Source organism: Camellia sinensis, chromosome 1, assembly GCF_055761805.1.
Source record: "Camellia sinensis isolate YWXY chromosome 1, ASM5576180v1, whole genome shotgun sequence".
Classification (NCBI taxonomy): domain Eukaryota; kingdom Viridiplantae; phylum Streptophyta; class Magnoliopsida; order Ericales; family Theaceae; genus Camellia; species Camellia sinensis.
This window is the reverse complement of record NC_138961.1, coordinates 190,493,469-190,511,443: the sequence shown is the minus strand read 5'-3', so window position 1 is coordinate 190,511,443 and position 17,975 is coordinate 190,493,469. Positions and strand designations below refer to the sequence as shown.

Here is a 17,975-nt window from a genome sequence, read left to right as displayed (position 1 = left end):
CAGAAAAAAAATTATAGGAAGGATAAAAAAAAGAGTAAAAAAACAGTTGATTTTTTTTTTAATTTTTTAAAAGGTAAAAAAAATTAACATAATTTTAAGGAAAAAAATCACTTAAGATACAAAAAAATTGGAAAAAAAGAAAAGAAAAGTGTGTTTGGTTTGAGTTTTCTGAATTAAGTTTTTTTGAAAACTTTTGATTTTTGTGTTTTTTTGTTTTTAGTGAATATTTTTTAAATTTTAAATTTTTTTTAGATGCACCTTACTTAAATATATATAAAAAGTAAAAAAATTGTGAAAATATTTTAAAAAAATAATAAATACATAAAAATACAAAAAATGTACTGAATTTTTGTTTTGTTTTGTTTTTTTTTTATATTTTTGGTATTAGTGAATTTAAAAAAAAAATTATAATTTTTTTACTTTTTAGGTGTATTTATGTTAGGTGTGTCTAAAAAGTAAAAAAATTGCTTAAAATATTAAAAAAAAAAATTATAAAAACAAAAAAACAAGAAAAATAAAAAAGTAAATTTTTTTAAAAAGTGTTTTTGGAAAAATGGAGCCAAGCAAGCTGATCTTACTTTTTTAGTTACATGAGGTGATTTGAAAAGTTAGTTAAAAGTTGACTTTTTGACTTTTTTTTGTTATTTTGTATGTAAAAAATATGAGAGGTAATATGATCAAAAATGAGTTAAAATATAAAAACTAGCTTTTAGAGCATCTCCAACCCACTAGGCATATGATGCTTATTAGTCAAAATGCCTAATGTGACTTACTTTTTTCAACTCCAATGCACTAGGCATATGCTTAGGCATTTTGGCTCAGCTCACATTCACTAGCTACATGTAGCTAGCTTTCAAGGCTAGGCAAAATGCATTTAATCATTAAGATTATTTCCCTCCATCTTTGTTGCTGACGTGGCATTCTATAAAGTTAATAATATTTTGATGAATAGCTAAAATAAAGAGTATGGTTGGAGCAGAAACATGAAATCGTTGATAAGCAAAATAAAATGTATACTTTATAGTAATATTTAGATAGGTAAAATGCCTACTACCATTGGAGATGCTCAACATCCGCATCATCCTCGACAAATTTTGAGCCAAATTATAATGCAAAATCCGCTTTTATATTTTAGCTAACCTTTTTTTTATATACACACTCTATCAAATTCTCTATTTTAAAATTTTATTCCATTAAAATATTATTTTTTATTCTTTTATCTTTTTTCAATTTAAATATAATTTTTCTAGTGCAAAATAGCAGCAGTCGAATGAGGCAAACCCACTGAGGGGCAGTCGACCGACAGAATGACCGATCAGGCCAACATTCAGCAAAACTTATTTCTTTGCAGCGACATCGGGGAGAATGCCCGATGGATAGGAAAATATAATAAAAAATATATTAGCCTATCTCAAAAAAATAATAAAATATTGAATAACTAATGAATAGTACCTCAACAAATTTGTTGAGTAACTATAACAAATTCAACCAAAAGTTAGTTTAAAAATAATTTGTTGAGATTGATAGAGCAAGTAGATTATGACTTTCTAACTATGTTTCACTTTTTTGCTATTTTGATGGGACTAATGTGGATGCTCTTACAAGAAGATTTTAAAATCAATTTTATAAAAAAATAGATATCTACATAAAAAATTGAAAGTTTAAAAGAATAATAAAATTATAAATATTTTAATAAAAAAGGTGTCTTTTGCGTGCCAAATACGTTGCCTTTTAAATGATATATTTTATGAATGTCATATTCACAATTTATCCACTATCTACTACTATTATGCGTGAAAAATTATTATATTTTTTTACTTTTTACATATTTTGAAAATACAGTCTCAAATTTATTAAGGGTTTGTTTGGCATGCTTCTTAGGGCTAAAATATCTATATGAGACAAAATATGTTATTTTAGTCAAATAGGATAAAATGTTATATTTAACCCATAATTATTTTATTTTTTCTTTTACAAAAGTCAAAAAAATTTATTCCAAACGAGACTTTTTAATCCCAAATTAAAATAGTCAAAAAGTCGAAAAGCGAACTCACATATCAAATGAGCTCTAACGCCAAGTTTGGTAAGTTGAAAAAAAATTAAAAAGCCAAAAAATTGCTCAAAAAGTTGAAAAGTTATCACTATTTATCAAAAGTCAAAAGTACGGTTGCACAATTTCCAATCATAATTTTTTCCTGCACACTAATTTATATAATTTTTTAATATATATTTTTTCATGAAAAGTAAAAAAATTAACCCAAACATTCATATTTTTTGGGTAATGATACATCCCACTAAAAGTGGTGCTCTAAGGCCAAGTTTGGTAACCCATAATTATTTTATGGGTAATGATAACCCATAATTATTTTATTTTTTCTTTTACAAAAGTCAAAAAAATTTATTCCAAACAAGACTTTTTAATCTCAAATTAAAATAGTCAAAAAGTCGAAAAGCGAACTCACATATCAAATGAGCTCTAAGGCCAAGTTTGGTAAGTTGAAAAAAAATTAAAAAGTCAAAAAATTACTCAAAAAGTTAAAAAGTTATCACTATTTATCAAAAGTCAAAAGTACGGTTGCACAATTTCCAATCCTAATTTTTCCCTACACACTAATTTATACAATTTTTTAGTATATATTTTTTCATGAAAAGTAAAAAAATTAACCCAAACATTCATATTTTTTAGGTAATGATACATCCCACTAAAAGTGGTGCTCTAAAGCACCACTAATGAGTTGGCAAGCATTTAAAAAAAAAAAAAAAAAAAAAAACAAGACACAAGGAGCAGGCCCCGTCCGTTGCCACATCACTAATGGTGCTTTTAGAGCACCCAGCATTAAATTGTCTAGTTCTCTGTTTTAGACTTATGACTTATGCCTAATTATATTATTTGTATTATGCTATTTGTATAATAATATGCATCATCATTCATAATAATACCATAAATATCGTCACTTGATTGAAAAGGGTCTTACACCACTCAAAGGTATTACCTAAACAGTACAAACCCACAATCAATTTGAGTGGGTGATTCTGTTAAAACCACTAATAATGGGTTGAGTACCCTCGATTTTATTTATTTATTTATTTTTTTGAGCTGATTCATTATTCTGAATTATCGTAACATCTTAATTCTTTGTTACCCACTCTATTTCAGATTTCATAACCAAGCAGTCGATTGCATTGTCTCTCAATCAACTCTATTTAACAACCCAGTGGTTGTACAAATAGATAAAAATATAACAAGACACTCTAATTCGTAGACAAACTGCCCACTTATAAGGTTAGACTTCATACAAGTAGTAACCTTTTTCGTTCATATATGCATAAAGAAAAGCAAACGACTCTTTAGGATATTTTTATAGGTTCAGGCTTTTCTACAGTTAGGTTTTCTAATTGGAGCATGTTGTTGGGTATCTGTGGGCCCAATACAGAGTTCACATCAACAATCTAAACTGTCAGTACGTTGGATTCGCGGACTACTTTATTCTTGTAAAAAATCACGTTGATCGAATATTAATAACCACTTGATCAAATCAAAGTACTCAGCGAAGACTACAAATTGAACAGTTCATATTATCAATGTGAGTTTTATGGTAGGTCCACAGAGCTCAATAATATGCTTCTGCCCGATCGGACTGGAGAAAAGTTATTCTTTATTTTATACTCCTTTTGTATACCAGTTATAAATTGATTGATTTTTTTTTTTTTAGTAATTTAAAAGGTTGTGTCAACAAATTTTCACTTTCTATGGTTTGAAATTTTCAAAATTAATTTTTTGAGTTTTTAATTTTAGATCGACTTATTTTTTTTATTTTTTAAACCTATTTTGGGTTAATTTGTACATATGTTAACTATTTTTTAGACCTTTAACGGCTGAGTAAATTTTTAGTGACTTCTTAAATTTGCTTATGAAAAATGCTTGAGACCCCCATTTTGTTGAGATCTCCATAACCTCCTTGAATCTCAACCATTAATGTATGTGTGGAACTCACTCATATATGTATGGAGCCCACACCATCAGTGATTGAGATCGTAAGGGGGTTGTAGGGGTCTCTAAAAAATGAGGGTCTCAATCATTGTTGTTTACTTATTATAGACATTCAAACATTTAAGCTTCGTTTGGCATTGGCTAATATAGCCAATTTTTTTTTGTGTTGAGACTTTTTTAGTCTCATTTGGTTTAGATTTTTTAATTTTTTTGACTTTTATGACAGAAAAAGTGTAATGAGTATGGGTTAAATGTGATATTTTTTCTTATTAGCTTACTTAGTATATTTTGTTATTTTGTGCTTTTTTAGTCCCAAAGTGATAGCCAAACCAGGGCTTATATGTGTGATTTGGAGTTTTGACTTTTTTATTAATTTATTTTTTTTTAACTTTACAGCTGTGATTGGGGCCTCGAATTTGAGGCTCGAAATTGCCTCAAATGCTTTTTTTTTTTTTTTTTTTTTTTTTTGGGCTTATACATTAAAAAAAAAAATAAATAAAAATAATAATAATAATAACAAGCAAAACATCAACCCAGCAAAAAAAAAAAAAAAAAAAAAAAAAAGAAAAAGAAATTCGAGCCAAATTTGAGCCAAAAATTTGAGGGCTCAATCTTTTTCCTTAACCTTATTATGAGATAAAAAAATTAATGCATTTAGTAATGACTTTTTTAATTATATGATAAAAAGGAGACATTTTCAATTAGATTTCTCAATTAGAGGGTGTTGTTCGGTGTTGTTAGGTCTATTACGAAGTTTATATTGATGATCAGAATTGTTTAATGTGCATGACTCATTGAGTACTGCATTCTTATAAAAAAATTATATTGATTGAATATTAATACTTATTTAATCAGATTATATTTATATCAATAATTTATTTTTAAATCATTGAGAATTTTTATTTTATTTTATAATTTCTCCAAAAATATATTAGCAATAAAACCGGGCGAAAGCACTTACAAATATATCACAATTTTAAATTTTAAAAATAGGAGAATGGGCGGGTCAAAGTAGAAGTCACATGCACACCGACTAGAGACAATCCCGGTTGACAAAGACACTTCACCCATTTTTTTTTTTTTTTTGTCTTTTTCATCACTCTTTGTAAAAATGTATTTTCATTCATATTTAGGGGTGGTTTGAAATGATTTAAATTAGTGTATTTTTTAATTTTTTATAAAATATGAGTTGAGTTTGAAGTGATATAATAGAGAGGTGATATGACTTAAATAAAATGATATGACTTAAATAAGATAGTAATTTTTTGACTTTTTAATTTTTTCAGAGTACCCCAAACAAACCCTTATAATTAAGGGGTTGGGTGATGTAGTCCCAATAGTTTGTTTGAGGGTAAAGTTATAAAGTAAATGGCAGATTAATAAATTGACAGATTGATATATTGTAATTTGAGCAATTTTAAGTGAATTGACAGATCAAGGGGTTGTGGCATTGTGGTAAAGCCTTGGGGTTTAAGCCCCAAGGTCACAAGTTCAATTCCCCTCCTTGGGCCAATCTCCTGGGCGAAGCACTGTTGGTTAGGAGGTTGGACCTCAAGGATGCCTAATCAGCTACTTGGTGTGGGTTTAATGCTCCCCCGCTGTGCGAGTCCTGACTTAATCGGAGCTTGCCTTGGGAGGTCGGGACAAGCTTCCAGGTTATAGTGGAGGTTGGACCTCAAGGATGCCTAATCAGCTACTTGGTGTGGGTTTAATGCTCCCCGCTGTGCGAGTCCTGACTTAATCGGAGCTTGCCTTGGGAGGTCGGGACAAGCTTCCAGGTTATAGTCTCTTACTCGGAACGGACAAGGATGCCTAATCAGCTACTTCCCGCTGTGCGAGTCCTGACTTAATCGGAGCTTGCCTTGGGGGAGCTTGCCTTGGGAGGTCGGGACAAGCTTCCAGGTTATAGTCTCTTACTCGGAACGGACAAGGATGCCTAATCAGCTACTTCCCGCTGTGCGAGTCCTGACTTAATCGGAGCTTGCCTTGGGGGAGCTTGCCTTGGGAGGTCGGGACAAGCTTCCAGGTTATAGTCTCTTACTCGGAACGGACAACAGGACACCCTGGTGATCTCCTCATGGGGCGCTGGGAGGATTTCCCTGTAACAAAAAAAAAATAAAAATAAAATATTATAATCAATTATTAAATCTTTTCATAATATATAATACTATTTTATATAATATTTTTCATTTATATAATATAAATTAATTTTATATAATATTTTTCATATATATAATTATTAATTTATAATAAATTTTACACATTAGTTCTCTTTCACACTTATTTTTTTCTTTAATATTTTATTATAAATTAAAAAATATATATGTATTAATTATAATATAATATAGCAATTTTGAAATAGATTATAAATTTTAAAAATTAAATCACAATAAACATAGTATGAATTAATACGAATAGGTGAGATTTTAACCGATTATGCAATGTTTTGCATAATCCTACTTACAACCCAACAAATACAAAAAAAAACAAAAACTACATATATAAAACCACAATTTATTATTTTTGTTTTTCAAAATTTGGCGGAGATTTCAAAAATTGAAACCAAATCTATAAAACAGCTCCACAAATACTCAACAGCGCTACCGACCCCAAATGAGCTGTCCAGCTCTCATTCGCTGAAAATATTAAAAAAAAAAAAAACTGTTTTTTTCGCTCAATCACAGGGCGCCACCTCCCTGGATCGACCCCCAGTGGTGCATGAGGCATTTCTGACAAACACTACTGCGAAAAAAAAAAAAAAAAACATATACACGTATCTATGTATGTAGTGATGGTAGATTTTCTTCTTTTTGTTTTGCGATTTTGAGCGGGAATTCATAAAGCGATCGACACACTGCCTTTTGGGGCAGTGAAGTATTCATGGGTCGGAGTCGGATCAACTCCGATTCTCCCTCCTCCTCTTCATCTTCTTCTGCTGAATCCAGCTTTCGCGAGCTTGACGACGTCTTCTTGCAGGTCCTCTCTCTCTCTCTCTCTCTGTATATATATATATAAATAATATGCTCTTGCTCATGGCAACCTAGGTTTTTTTTTTTTTTTTTTTTTTTTTTTTTTTTGTTTGTAAATTTCAAGTGTGTGGTCTGTATTTCAAATGATAAAAAAAAAAGAAAAAAGAAGTCAACTTCGCAATTTTGGTTTGTTAGGATAGCCAAGTTGGAAGGTTCTTAAATCCAAGCTATGGAAACAATTAGGTGATGATTTATCTGTGGTTTAATGGAGTATTAGAGTTGCAGTGTTGACTTATTTAATTTCTTGCAAGTTACAGGAATTTTAAAATAAATGAATTTCAAATTTCAAATTAAACAGATAAAAGAGTGTTTGTGTTCATTCATTTTGTTATATGGGGGGATTTGAATGATTCGGTGGCCAATCAAAAGGAAATATTGAAATATGCACATAGCCTCTACTATTGAGCCCTTGTGCTTAGAATAGAGCATCTCTAATCCTTTACTTTTTCTTTCATCAAATTTAAATTTGATGAAAAAGTGCTTAAAAATCATCTCCAATCATTTCATCAAATGCTTATCAAATCAAGGGACAGTCAAATATTGCTCACCCAGAGGTCTAGCAACTTCTTACAAGAACCAGAACCCCCCCAAAGCCCTCTAAGCTAAGAAATGTGCCACTTGCTCATTTACAGATAGAAAAAGATTGATGGCAATTTTTCACATCTTCCATGATAACCTCCCAATCCAAATGCATAGAGATCTTGTTGGTCATGCTAGAAATAATTTGTTGACAAGTGCCCTCAAATTTTCAACTTTTTCAAACCCAGCTCAGTTGCCAAGAGAAGTCTTCCTCTGCGGCCATCACTTCTTACATCCCCGGTTCTGTCTGTCCATCCAAATGTATCCCTCTGCCCATTACGTTCACCCTTGCACTATGTTTTGATTATGGAGTTGGATAGTGATTTGGAAGGATAAGGGAAATGGAGAAAAAATTTAGTATCGATTCCATTCACATTTCCCTCACCTTCTTCCCTTTCCTTTCCAAATCCCTGCCCAAATTCATGAGCCACAACCAATTGCTATTTTATTTTTTTATTTTATTTTAAATTTTAATAATAGGATCAGGTGAGTTATTTATTTATTTGAGTCTTTACAGTGACATCTCTGCTCTACTCTTCTTCGCTGTCGGACCTCAGTGACTTGAGGTAGTCAATTTGGTCCATAAAGTGGGTTGCCCTTCTTGCTGTCTCTTGATATTCTGAAATTATATTTGCCTCTGATGGGCCTATTGCATCTATTTTGGACTTGACACTGAAAACATCTATGATAAATTCTACCTCTTATGCTTTCTACTGGAGTAAAGCCTTGGAAGCAAAAGATCTTGTAATTCATGTTGTCCATGAAAATTGCAAATTGAAATTCTATTTCCACCAAAGAAGTTAAGAGCTAGTCAAAACTGTATTTTACTATTTCATAACTTAATCTCAATAATGACATATGTTTGGCTTGGATTGTAAAAATATTAAAGGAATGTAAGTTACACTTTGGTGTGGGTACCCACTAGCTTGTCAATGAGAAAGATAAGCAGAAATTGAATTTTCTTCTTATTAATTCACAACTGACAAGAATGCTTGGATGAGGAAAAAATGAAACTATAAGAGGCAATCAAAGCTAAGATAAAGACTTATTTGTCTGGACTTTTCTCATTTCCTTATTAGTGGATTAATTATTAAATGGTAAATTTGTTTCCTGATGGACGTCCCTTATGACCTTGAATGTTATTTTCGTTAGAAACCAGTTCTGAGTACTTAGTTTTTCAAGGCTTGAGGCGAAACAAATTTACAAAGTCAATGATTGTAATTGTATTGGTTCTCTCATTTTATTTGTGCAAGCCTGATTTTTCTCCCTCCCAATCATTCAGACTCAAACAAGAATATGGCTTGGAGAAGTCCTGCTCAAGCGATTGGATGACCAGCTGGCAATTTCTGATTTACTTGCTGATGGGGAACTGCTGTATGTTCTTTTCTCTTATGTATTGTGATGCTGCATAGATACTAGATGTGCATGCTTCCATCTCTTATAGTGTCTGTGCATTGTCAGCTATCCTATAAGATAAAACAGTGTTCCTTTTCTTGACACATGTTACTATATTTAGGAGAAGCATATTACCTAATGCCCTGCATTTACACTGTGTTTTGATGTATTGAATAATATCTACCACAATAGTCTTTTTGTCGTGCTTTGATAATATTATCCGGACTGGTTTTGAGTACGCCCTACCTTTTGAAAAATCTAGATGCAATGTTTCTATTAAAAACCAAATATGAGTAATATGCCATTTCTATTTTCTTTTACCTTTTGGCTAGAATAGTTAGATTTGTAATACAAAATGATCTCTACATATAGGAAAGTATGTTGGACAAATTTTTAGAAAAAAAAAGGAAAGTATCTTTCATTGTTGTTGTTTTTAATTTTTATATAACTATTTTTAATTGATTTTAAAGGTTTGAAGTTTCGAAAAGCATATGGACGATGTTGTTGGCAAAGTGCAAGGAACTAAGGCATGTCAAAGGTCATAAATATAAACCAATTGGTTCTAGGAAGAGCAGTGGGAGATATAGGCCATATTCTAATGTTGACTCATTTTTGAAGGTACATTTCACTCTGTTCCTCCTTTTTTTGCGATTGTTCAATATATTGTAGAATTCAGTTGCACTATTCTTTATATGAGTGATTTTTTTTTAGTAATTGCTTGCATACGATGTTAATACTAATTTGCCCTCATAATGGCCTTGAATAACCTTTCATTGCTTTATCTTGACAGAGACACAATAATCTCTAAGATTAGAGGTCAAATTTCTATTGAATATGGGTCAATGAAAGAAAACCTAATAGATAAATTTATTAAATTCATTTAGCATAAGTTTCTGAATTCTGAATTTGTAATTTAATGTTCATTTGAGTTAGATACTCATGCTGAAATGAGATTTCAACATTTTGATTTACTAAATGCCAGTTTGGAATATCTGCTTTGAACCTATTTAACATGTTTGTGTTATTTGTTGCATTGGATACCCTGGCGCCTAGTAATCTCTTATCTGTCATAAGAACAAAAATAATTGAAGCATTCTGATTTTTGAGAACAAAGAAGAAATTAATATTGTTGGAGAGCTTGATATACTTTGTTGGGCCCATTTCTGAACAGCATAAACTTTTGGGACTATTGGTCTATGAAGCATGGAGACGCCAAAATGGAAGCCGTGGGGGTGTCGGATACGGGGACACGCCGGGGACACGGGGACACGCCGGAGACACGTACGGGACACGGCATCTGGCGTGTCCCCTTAATTTAATTTATTTTTTTACAGGGGATACGGAAGAGACACTGCGGGGACACGCGTGTCCAAATCTGGACACGCCATGGACACAACGACACAGCGACAAGAGTAAAATGAAAGGAAAAACGAGTACAAACCTGATCAGCGACGATCCAGAGCCCCATTTGACTTCGACGAGCTCTGTCTCTCGCCTTTGCCTTCTCAGATCTCTCTCTCTCTCTCGCCCCTTTGTTGTCTCAGAACTCTCTCTCTCTCTCGCCTTTTTTCTCTCCCTCGCGATCGCGATCCTCTCTCTCCATCGCGATCGCGATCGCCTCCCTCTCTCTCGCTTCTGTCTTGCTTCCGTCTGTCTCTCCCTCGGTTCTCTCCCGTCTTTATCTTCTCATCTTTTGATTCATCATATATTATATAATAACTATTATTATTATATAATAATACTCATATATATTATATAATAACTATTATTATTATATATTATAACTATTATATAATAGTTATTATATAACATAGTATAAGATAATATATACTTATACATATTAATAAATGAAAAAAATAAACACATGTATGAAAATAAAATAAAAAAATTAATTGGAACACATTATTTAAAAAATATAATAAATAAATAAAATAATTAATATGTATTAAAATAAAAATATTTATAAAAAAAATTAAAAAATTTGCCGTGTCCCCTGCCGTGTCCGTGTCCCCATTTTTTAGAAATTGCCGTGTCCCGTGTCCGTGTCCGTGTCCGTATGCCTGTCCGTGTCCGTGCTTCATAGCTATTGGTGACTTAACACAGTATCGGAACTCAAGTTGGGGGAGGTCTTGGTTTCAAGCCTTTCCAGTTGCATTTGGCCCCTGTTTACATTCTTTCTTTTCTATAGGCATGGATGTTTGCATCTCTTCATACAAGATGGGGTTGCATGTAAGGGAGGGTATTGGAGAGGTTGATATATGTTGTTGAGCTCATTTCCTAACAGCTGAAGCTTTTGAGACAATTGGTGACTTAACGAATACAAGTTGCTTTCTCAAGACAACTAAATCAAGACTTTTGTAGCCGAGTATGAATGTTTTGTCACTCTGAAATAGCTGTTTTTCTATGATAAGTATTCGAATATCATGTAACAGATTCTGCTTCATTGTGTAACTGAAAGAGCTTGCTCACTGAATTTCTTTGCTGTTGTTAAACTTTTACAACTAGTGAATCCTGTTGCTTGAGTTGATAATCCATGAATGAATAATTAAACAAGTTTTTATCTTGTCTCTCCAATAACTGGATCTAATATCTGACTAAATGCATTGTGTATGGTTCTAACTGCAACTCTTTTTCTTGTTTTTTTGTAGATATGCAAAATTTTGGGATTGAATGGCATTGATCTCTTCTCCCCGTCAGACGCTGTCGAGAAAAGAGATACCCGAAAAGTTTGTATGTGTATACGTTCCCTCTCAAAGAGAGCCAGGTCTAAGCAATTGAATGTAAGAAAGAACACACATATATGCATTTTTATTTCAGTGGAAGTACGTAGAATAGCTACTTTGTATTCATTATGCTAAGAGTAATTGCAAACTATGCATGTTGTAGGTACCTGATTTTGATATTGTGACCTATGCGGTAGCCATGCCCACCAACTTGGTGGGTTGCCTCCGTAGAACCTTGGAACTGTCACAGTGCAGCTTCAAAAGTTCTGCTAATGACAACCCATGTAAAAATTCAGCTTCAAAAGTTAGGCAGGTAAGCCAATATTGTGTATTTCTTGATTAAAATTGAAATTATAGTTGGTGAGTTCTAGTAGTCAATTTATACTTCTTGAAACTTCTGTTTATTAATCTGACTGGCTGATATATTTATTGTTGTTTTTGCTGCAGAAAAATCAAGTTGCAGCCTTTAGAAAACATGATTCTTATTTTGAAGCATCTGATGATTCAGAAAGCATTTATATGGAAGGGCCGTCTTATAGCTCATCAACAAACTATTCTCATGATACTGCTTTGCTGAGCAATTCAGATGAAGAAAATTCTTCACCCGGAGTATCTTCAGTGGTAAAGAAGTATGCTTCACCATTTAGTGTATCACAAGAAGATTTCCAAGGCCAAGAAAAAGAAGAATATGAACAAGGTCAACACAATTCACCTTGTTCAGCCAAACCATGTGATAATTCTCAAAAGATATTATGTGCTAGGGTTTCACATTTAAACAATGAAGAAAGAAATGTTCATGAAATGGCTCAACTGCATGTCGTTGATGTTGATTTTGGTATTGGAAATGATGCTTCCATTGTAGGGGATTCTTTGGATGACATATCCAATCAGTTGACATATCCAGATTTGGATGTTTTTGGCACTGATAACAAATATCCTTTTCTATTTGATGGTGAAGACAGCATGTTTAATATATTAATGGGTACTGATTCTCATGGATCTAACTCAACTGGAAGGACTTTTCAGAATGGACCTGGAAGGAGATCTTCTGATAATTTTGAAGATGTGGAAGTATCCTCCTCCTCGAACAGCTTCAGCTCTGTATTAGATCGGGCATTGAACTTGGATTTTGATGATCAATCCAATGCAGATGATTTGACAACTGCCAAAACTGAATTGATTAACTTGCAGAATTGTGAGGCTGACAGCATGGATAGTAGTTCGACAAGAGGGTATGAATTTCAGGGAAGCGCTGAGTATGAAAATTCTGTGGATGGTTTAGTTTGTGAAACAAAACTCAATGAGGATCATCATGCATGTATAGATCGGAATGAGGATCTTCTTAATTCAGAATATATAAATGAGGTGAGAATCTCAGGGGAACTTTATTCTTCTAATGTTTTGGTTTGTCTCTCACTGGACTCTTTTAACTTCAAACATGCATCACTTTGGTTTATTTTTGTCGGGATTGATTCCTTTCAATTTGTCATGTCTGATCTGATAGGATGAAAGTAAGCGTGAATTTGTGGATAATGTAGCAGAACATTCAGGTGGGAGGAAATATAGAAGTGCGAGGGTCCCACATGGCAAGCCTCACAGAAAGCCACTGCTGAGGACAGTTGTTGAAGGCACTACTCTTTTTGGTATATTGTGTCTCTTGCTTCATCTCAGGTGTGTACTCTTATAAGGATCACCTGTGTATAGTCTTAATAATACCTATCTTTTGCAGTAACTGGTTCTATTTTTAAAACTCTGTTTTCTTATTTGTCTGTTTGTCGACACTTAAAATTAGCTTTTTAGATTGACTTTTTAGGTTGTGGGCTTAAAAAGCTTTGAATAAGTTGTGACATTGTTTGGTGTAGCTTTTGCTTAAGTTGTGGAAAAAGCTGAACATGTTTGTTTAAGTGTGCAACCAATTACTCCCACCAGCTTTCATTGGACTCCTTCCTCAGCACCTTCCCAGCCACCCCCCCTCCCTCTACTCCTCTCTCTCTCTCTTGTGTGCACTGCACGCTTGTTTGCTTGCTTGTGCAATTTCTCTCTTTGTCAAGGGGGCTGGAGCTGGGTGTTGTGACCGGAGCCAGTGGTGGTGGGTAGTGGCTGGGCTGGGGATAAGGTTAGGGTTTGGGAGGGTAGGGATGAGGATACAATTGGAAATTTAGGGTAGGGTAAAATTGTAATTAAAAAAAGTATGAAGGGGTGGATGTTCAAAAGAAAAAGTGGGGGGCTATTAGTAACATTTTCGATAAATAAGTTGTGAAGCAATTTTTTGATGTGTAGATCAATGTTTTCAAACCCAGACCGGATCGGCCGGTCGGACTGGTTGAACCAGGAACCGGGCCTTGTTCTGGTCCGGTGAACCTCCTAAATCCGGAGTGGGAGCAAAATCGGGAAAAACCGGTGACCTAGTGGTCGAATTGGGAAAACCGGTGACGCGGACCAGGTCAAGAGGGTCGGACCGATTTGTTTTTTCCGATTTTTTTTTAATTTATTTTCTTTCTTTCTTTCTTCTTTATATATATATATATATAAATATATTTTAAAATTTTGACTAAAAATTCTTATTTCAAGAGTGTCCTCTCTCATAAGGAAGAGTTTCTTTGAAAGCTTGAGAAGATTATGAAAGTCTATTCCTATTTATAAGAAAATATTTTTCAAAGAGAACCCACAAAATTCTATGTGGGATTCAATCAAATTATTTGAAACATATTGATTGGAGGGAGGGTTGAAAATTTCATTTCCCTTCAAAATTAAATCTAGCATTCAATCAATTTGTTTGGAAAAAATGTTTAAAAAATTTAATTTCTTTAAAATAAGTGATTTTTTTTTTTTATCAATTATGACTTTATTAAATATTATTAATAAATACTATGCAACAATTTTTATTTTTATTTGATTATTTATATATATTTTTATTTATTTATAATTTATAGTTATATTTTTTTAATTATATAATATTAATTATGACGTCATGTGAAAATCCTACGTGATTTGTGATTAGATCAAGATTAACTTATTCCAAATCCCAATAAATCAAAACACTCAACCTAAAATCATCAAACACTTACGAGAGTGATTTTAGTTTGTTTGTTTTTTGAGAATAAACAATAAATAGACACAAACGATTTTTTACGTGGAAAAAATCACAATTGAAGAGCCTTCAATTGTAATCAAAAACCACGGGCGAACCGCCACTATCAATCCACTACTGAAGAACAAAAAAAATTACAAAGATACCATACAGATTACCCAACCCAGTCAATTTGTCTCTGAATCTTCTGTAACTCTTTCACCACGCCTTCGTCACGGAATTGATCCTGAAGTTGATTCCACACCACAACTTCTCTTGTCGAATTAACGACTGCGTAGAATCAAACGCCTTTTGGATTCTACGCTTTAATCTTCGGAATCCACCGAAGAACTCTCTCTCTTGAAATCAAAGTCACCAACTCCTTGATGTATGTATTTTAGATCATGAGTGAAGAACTCTTCTCAAAATATCAAGGAAAAAAACTCACCAAACAACCCAGAATAAAACCTCTGAACAAAACCCTAGAATCCTTGAATAAGATCTAGAAAAAGTAAATCTAAAACAGACCCAATCAGCGAATTTATAAAATCTGGGATCGCGCGGTCCGCTCGATCGAGCGTCGGTCTTCCCGCTCGAGCGGAGACTTCAACTTCTGTGATTTCATACAGACTCCACGCTCGAGCGGCAGTTTCCACGCTCGAGCGTCGAATCACACCATCCAGTACTTTGTCAGGCGACTGCAGAGATGCTGAGAACTGCCAATACCCGCTCGAGCGTAACTTTCCCCGCTCGAGCGGGGAGAACAAAATTTGAACAACTGGAAAACTGAAACCTGAACAACCTTGGTTTTGATCCATGGATTTTGACAACAAAGGGTCCTAACATCATGGTTCAACCGCTTAGACTCGACGGTTGAACCGGTGACCTGTCCATCCGGTCTCTTTTCCGGTTCGCTCACCGGTCCGGTTTTGAAAACATTGGTGTAGATGTCCCAAGGAGTTGTTTGGCATAATCTACTTTAGCATATTTTTTTTTATCTTATTTAGGTCACATCATCTTTTTACCACTTTGTATATATTTTCACAAAAAATAAAAAATATACTTATTTAGATCATCTAAAAAAGCACTTTTATGGACATTCTTGTCCAACACATAAAAGTTGAAAATTGCAATCTAAAAAAAGCATCTATTTGGTAGCTTTAAAAAAGCCAGCTTTTTCTGTAAAAATAATTGATTAAGCTAATCAAAGTTCCGAGAAACAGCCTTTTTAAAGTTATAATCCATAAATAAAAAAAAATTAAAAAAGAAAAAACTTATAAGTTTGCCAAAATGGGATATATATATATCAGCTTTACCTTCCCATTTCTGTGGTGGTTATTATTGTTGATGTTCCCACTTCCTCTGCAGGAGCAAAAATGGACGAGAGAAGACAGGTGATGGTTGCAAGCGATCTAGTTATGTTCAAAAGACAAATGGCATGGAGTTCACATCAAGGAAGGAGCGAAATGGAGGTAGAGTACATGGGATTTATCCAGCTGACAAGCTTAATTAGACTCAGTTCTAGCGGATATGCACACAAGCCAGACACAGTTTTTTGATCTTTGAATTTGCACCAAAAGCCGCATTGGTTAGTTCTTCTGAGTACAACAAATATTTATAGTTTACTTTCACAGGTTAATATTATTATGCTAATGTAGTATTATTGTCCACATTTTTCATGTAATTTATGTTTGGGTAGGTAATGCTCCTTGTGCATTGGCCGCCTTCTTGTTTTAGTTTAAAATCCCGCCATATGAATGGTGATGGAAGAAATATTCTCTAAGCTTTGTATCATATTCTTTTCGCATTTTGCATACTGTGAGTGCGATTGTGTGTATGTTGCAATTTTTGTACAAATACTGATGATGTGTTTGGTAGGAAGGAAATGAAAGGAAGATTAGGGAAAGTTTGAAACTTTTTCTTCACTTTGGTTGGTTTAGGTGGGAGGAAAAAGAAAAGAAAAAGGGTATAGTTTGAAAAAAATGGATAAGTAACATTATTAAAAAGCAATGGAAATGCTCAGATTAATGTTAATTTTTAAAAAGCAATGGAAAAGGCAGGGCTTAATGTTAATTTTTTGGTCTAGGCTCTAATGGAAATGCTCAGATTTTAGCATTCGTTTGGCAACTTGAGTTGGGTTGGGTTGGGTTGGTTTGGGTTTGGGGCTATTTCAGTTATAAAAAAACAAAATATGTTTTTTAGTCTAAAAAGATAAAATGTTACATTTAGGCCATGTTTGTTTGGGCGGATTGGATTAGTATTCCCATGACTAATAGTCCTAGGACTACCAATCCGTTGGATTATGTATCCTATCTTAACTAATAGTCAAGTTTAAAATAATTAATCCGTACTTCAATTGTTTAACCAAACATCGGATTAATAATTTTATTGGACTATTAGTCCAATCCCAAGCTCATGTCCACTCAAACAAACATGACCTTAATTCATAATCATTACATTTTTTTTATAAAAAGTCAAAAAGTTTATTCCAAATGAGATTTTTTAACTCTAAACTAAAATAGTTAAAAAATTAAAAAGTTAAAAAGTTAACTCAATTTTCAAACTGTCTTCTGTTTATCTAACAGAGGTCATCGTTGAATTCTTTCCTCCACAGTTTCTGTTTTTGTGTTTTTTTACATAGAGCTCTATAAAAATCACAGTATTTAATGTAATGGAGATTTTAAACAAAGAATTTTAATCCGAGTTTTTAAACATAAGTGGATAAGTGTAAAACAACCACAGTTGAGGGGTTTATTGTAACATATTCTCAAAATACAATAAGATCTTAAAAGTGTAAAAAATTTTGAAATTAAAAAAAAAAAGAAGAAGTTTACTAAAAACAAAAAGGTTAACCCCAAACAGCCACTTTTGTATCAAAATCATTTTTTTGTAAAAGCAAAATTTAAAAGCAAATAAATGTTGAAACAAAACCACTGACAATAAATAACACTTAAATTATACTCGTAGCAATAATACAGAAAAAAATCCATGTAACTACTAAATATAAACCCCTCACTCTCCATACAAACTTTTAAAAGTTTTTTTTGGGGACTTCTTTTTTAAGGTCCCTCAAATGACGATTTTATTACATAAATGACATGAAATACTTTCATAGCAGTTGGGGTCCCTCAAATTTTTATAGAAAAATTTCGAAACAAAGAAATTTCGATCCAGAAAAATTTTGAAGC

The 17,975-nt window shown here is 32.9% G+C and overlaps 1 protein-coding gene across 1 annotated transcript; it reads left to right on the top strand.

The window, feature by feature from the left end:
* The first annotated feature begins 6,701 nt into the window (after nt 1–6,701).
* Nucleotides 6,702–16,601, top strand: LOC114265200 (uncharacterized). The gene is made up of 8 exons (XM_028205973.2): nt 6,702–6,967; nt 8,882–8,973; nt 9,465–9,612; nt 11,643–11,774; nt 11,881–12,030; nt 12,165–13,082; nt 13,222–13,388; nt 16,156–16,601. Exons 1-8 carry the CDS (start codon nt 6,872–6,874, stop codon nt 16,298–16,300), a joined length of 1,848 nt encoding a protein of 615 aa, XP_028061774.2. The 5' UTR covers nt 6,702–6,871; the 3' UTR covers nt 16,301–16,601.
* Nucleotides 16,602–17,975: the final 1,374 nt, after the last annotated feature.

Bases quoted from the DNA above. Each gene is read 5' to 3' on its own strand.
- LOC114265200 (XM_028205973.2), top strand. From the start codon at position 6,872: ATGGGTCGGAGTCGGATCAACTCCGATTCTCCCTCCTCCTCTTCATCT. The intron at 11,775-11,880 runs GTAAGAAAGAAC...TGCATGTTGTAG, and splicing joins CCAGGTCTAAGCAATTGAAT to GTACCTGATTTTGATATTGT. The intron at 12,031-12,164 runs GTAAGCCAATAT...TTTTTGCTGCAG, and splicing joins CAGCTTCAAAAGTTAGGCAG to AAAAATCAAGTTGCAGCCTT.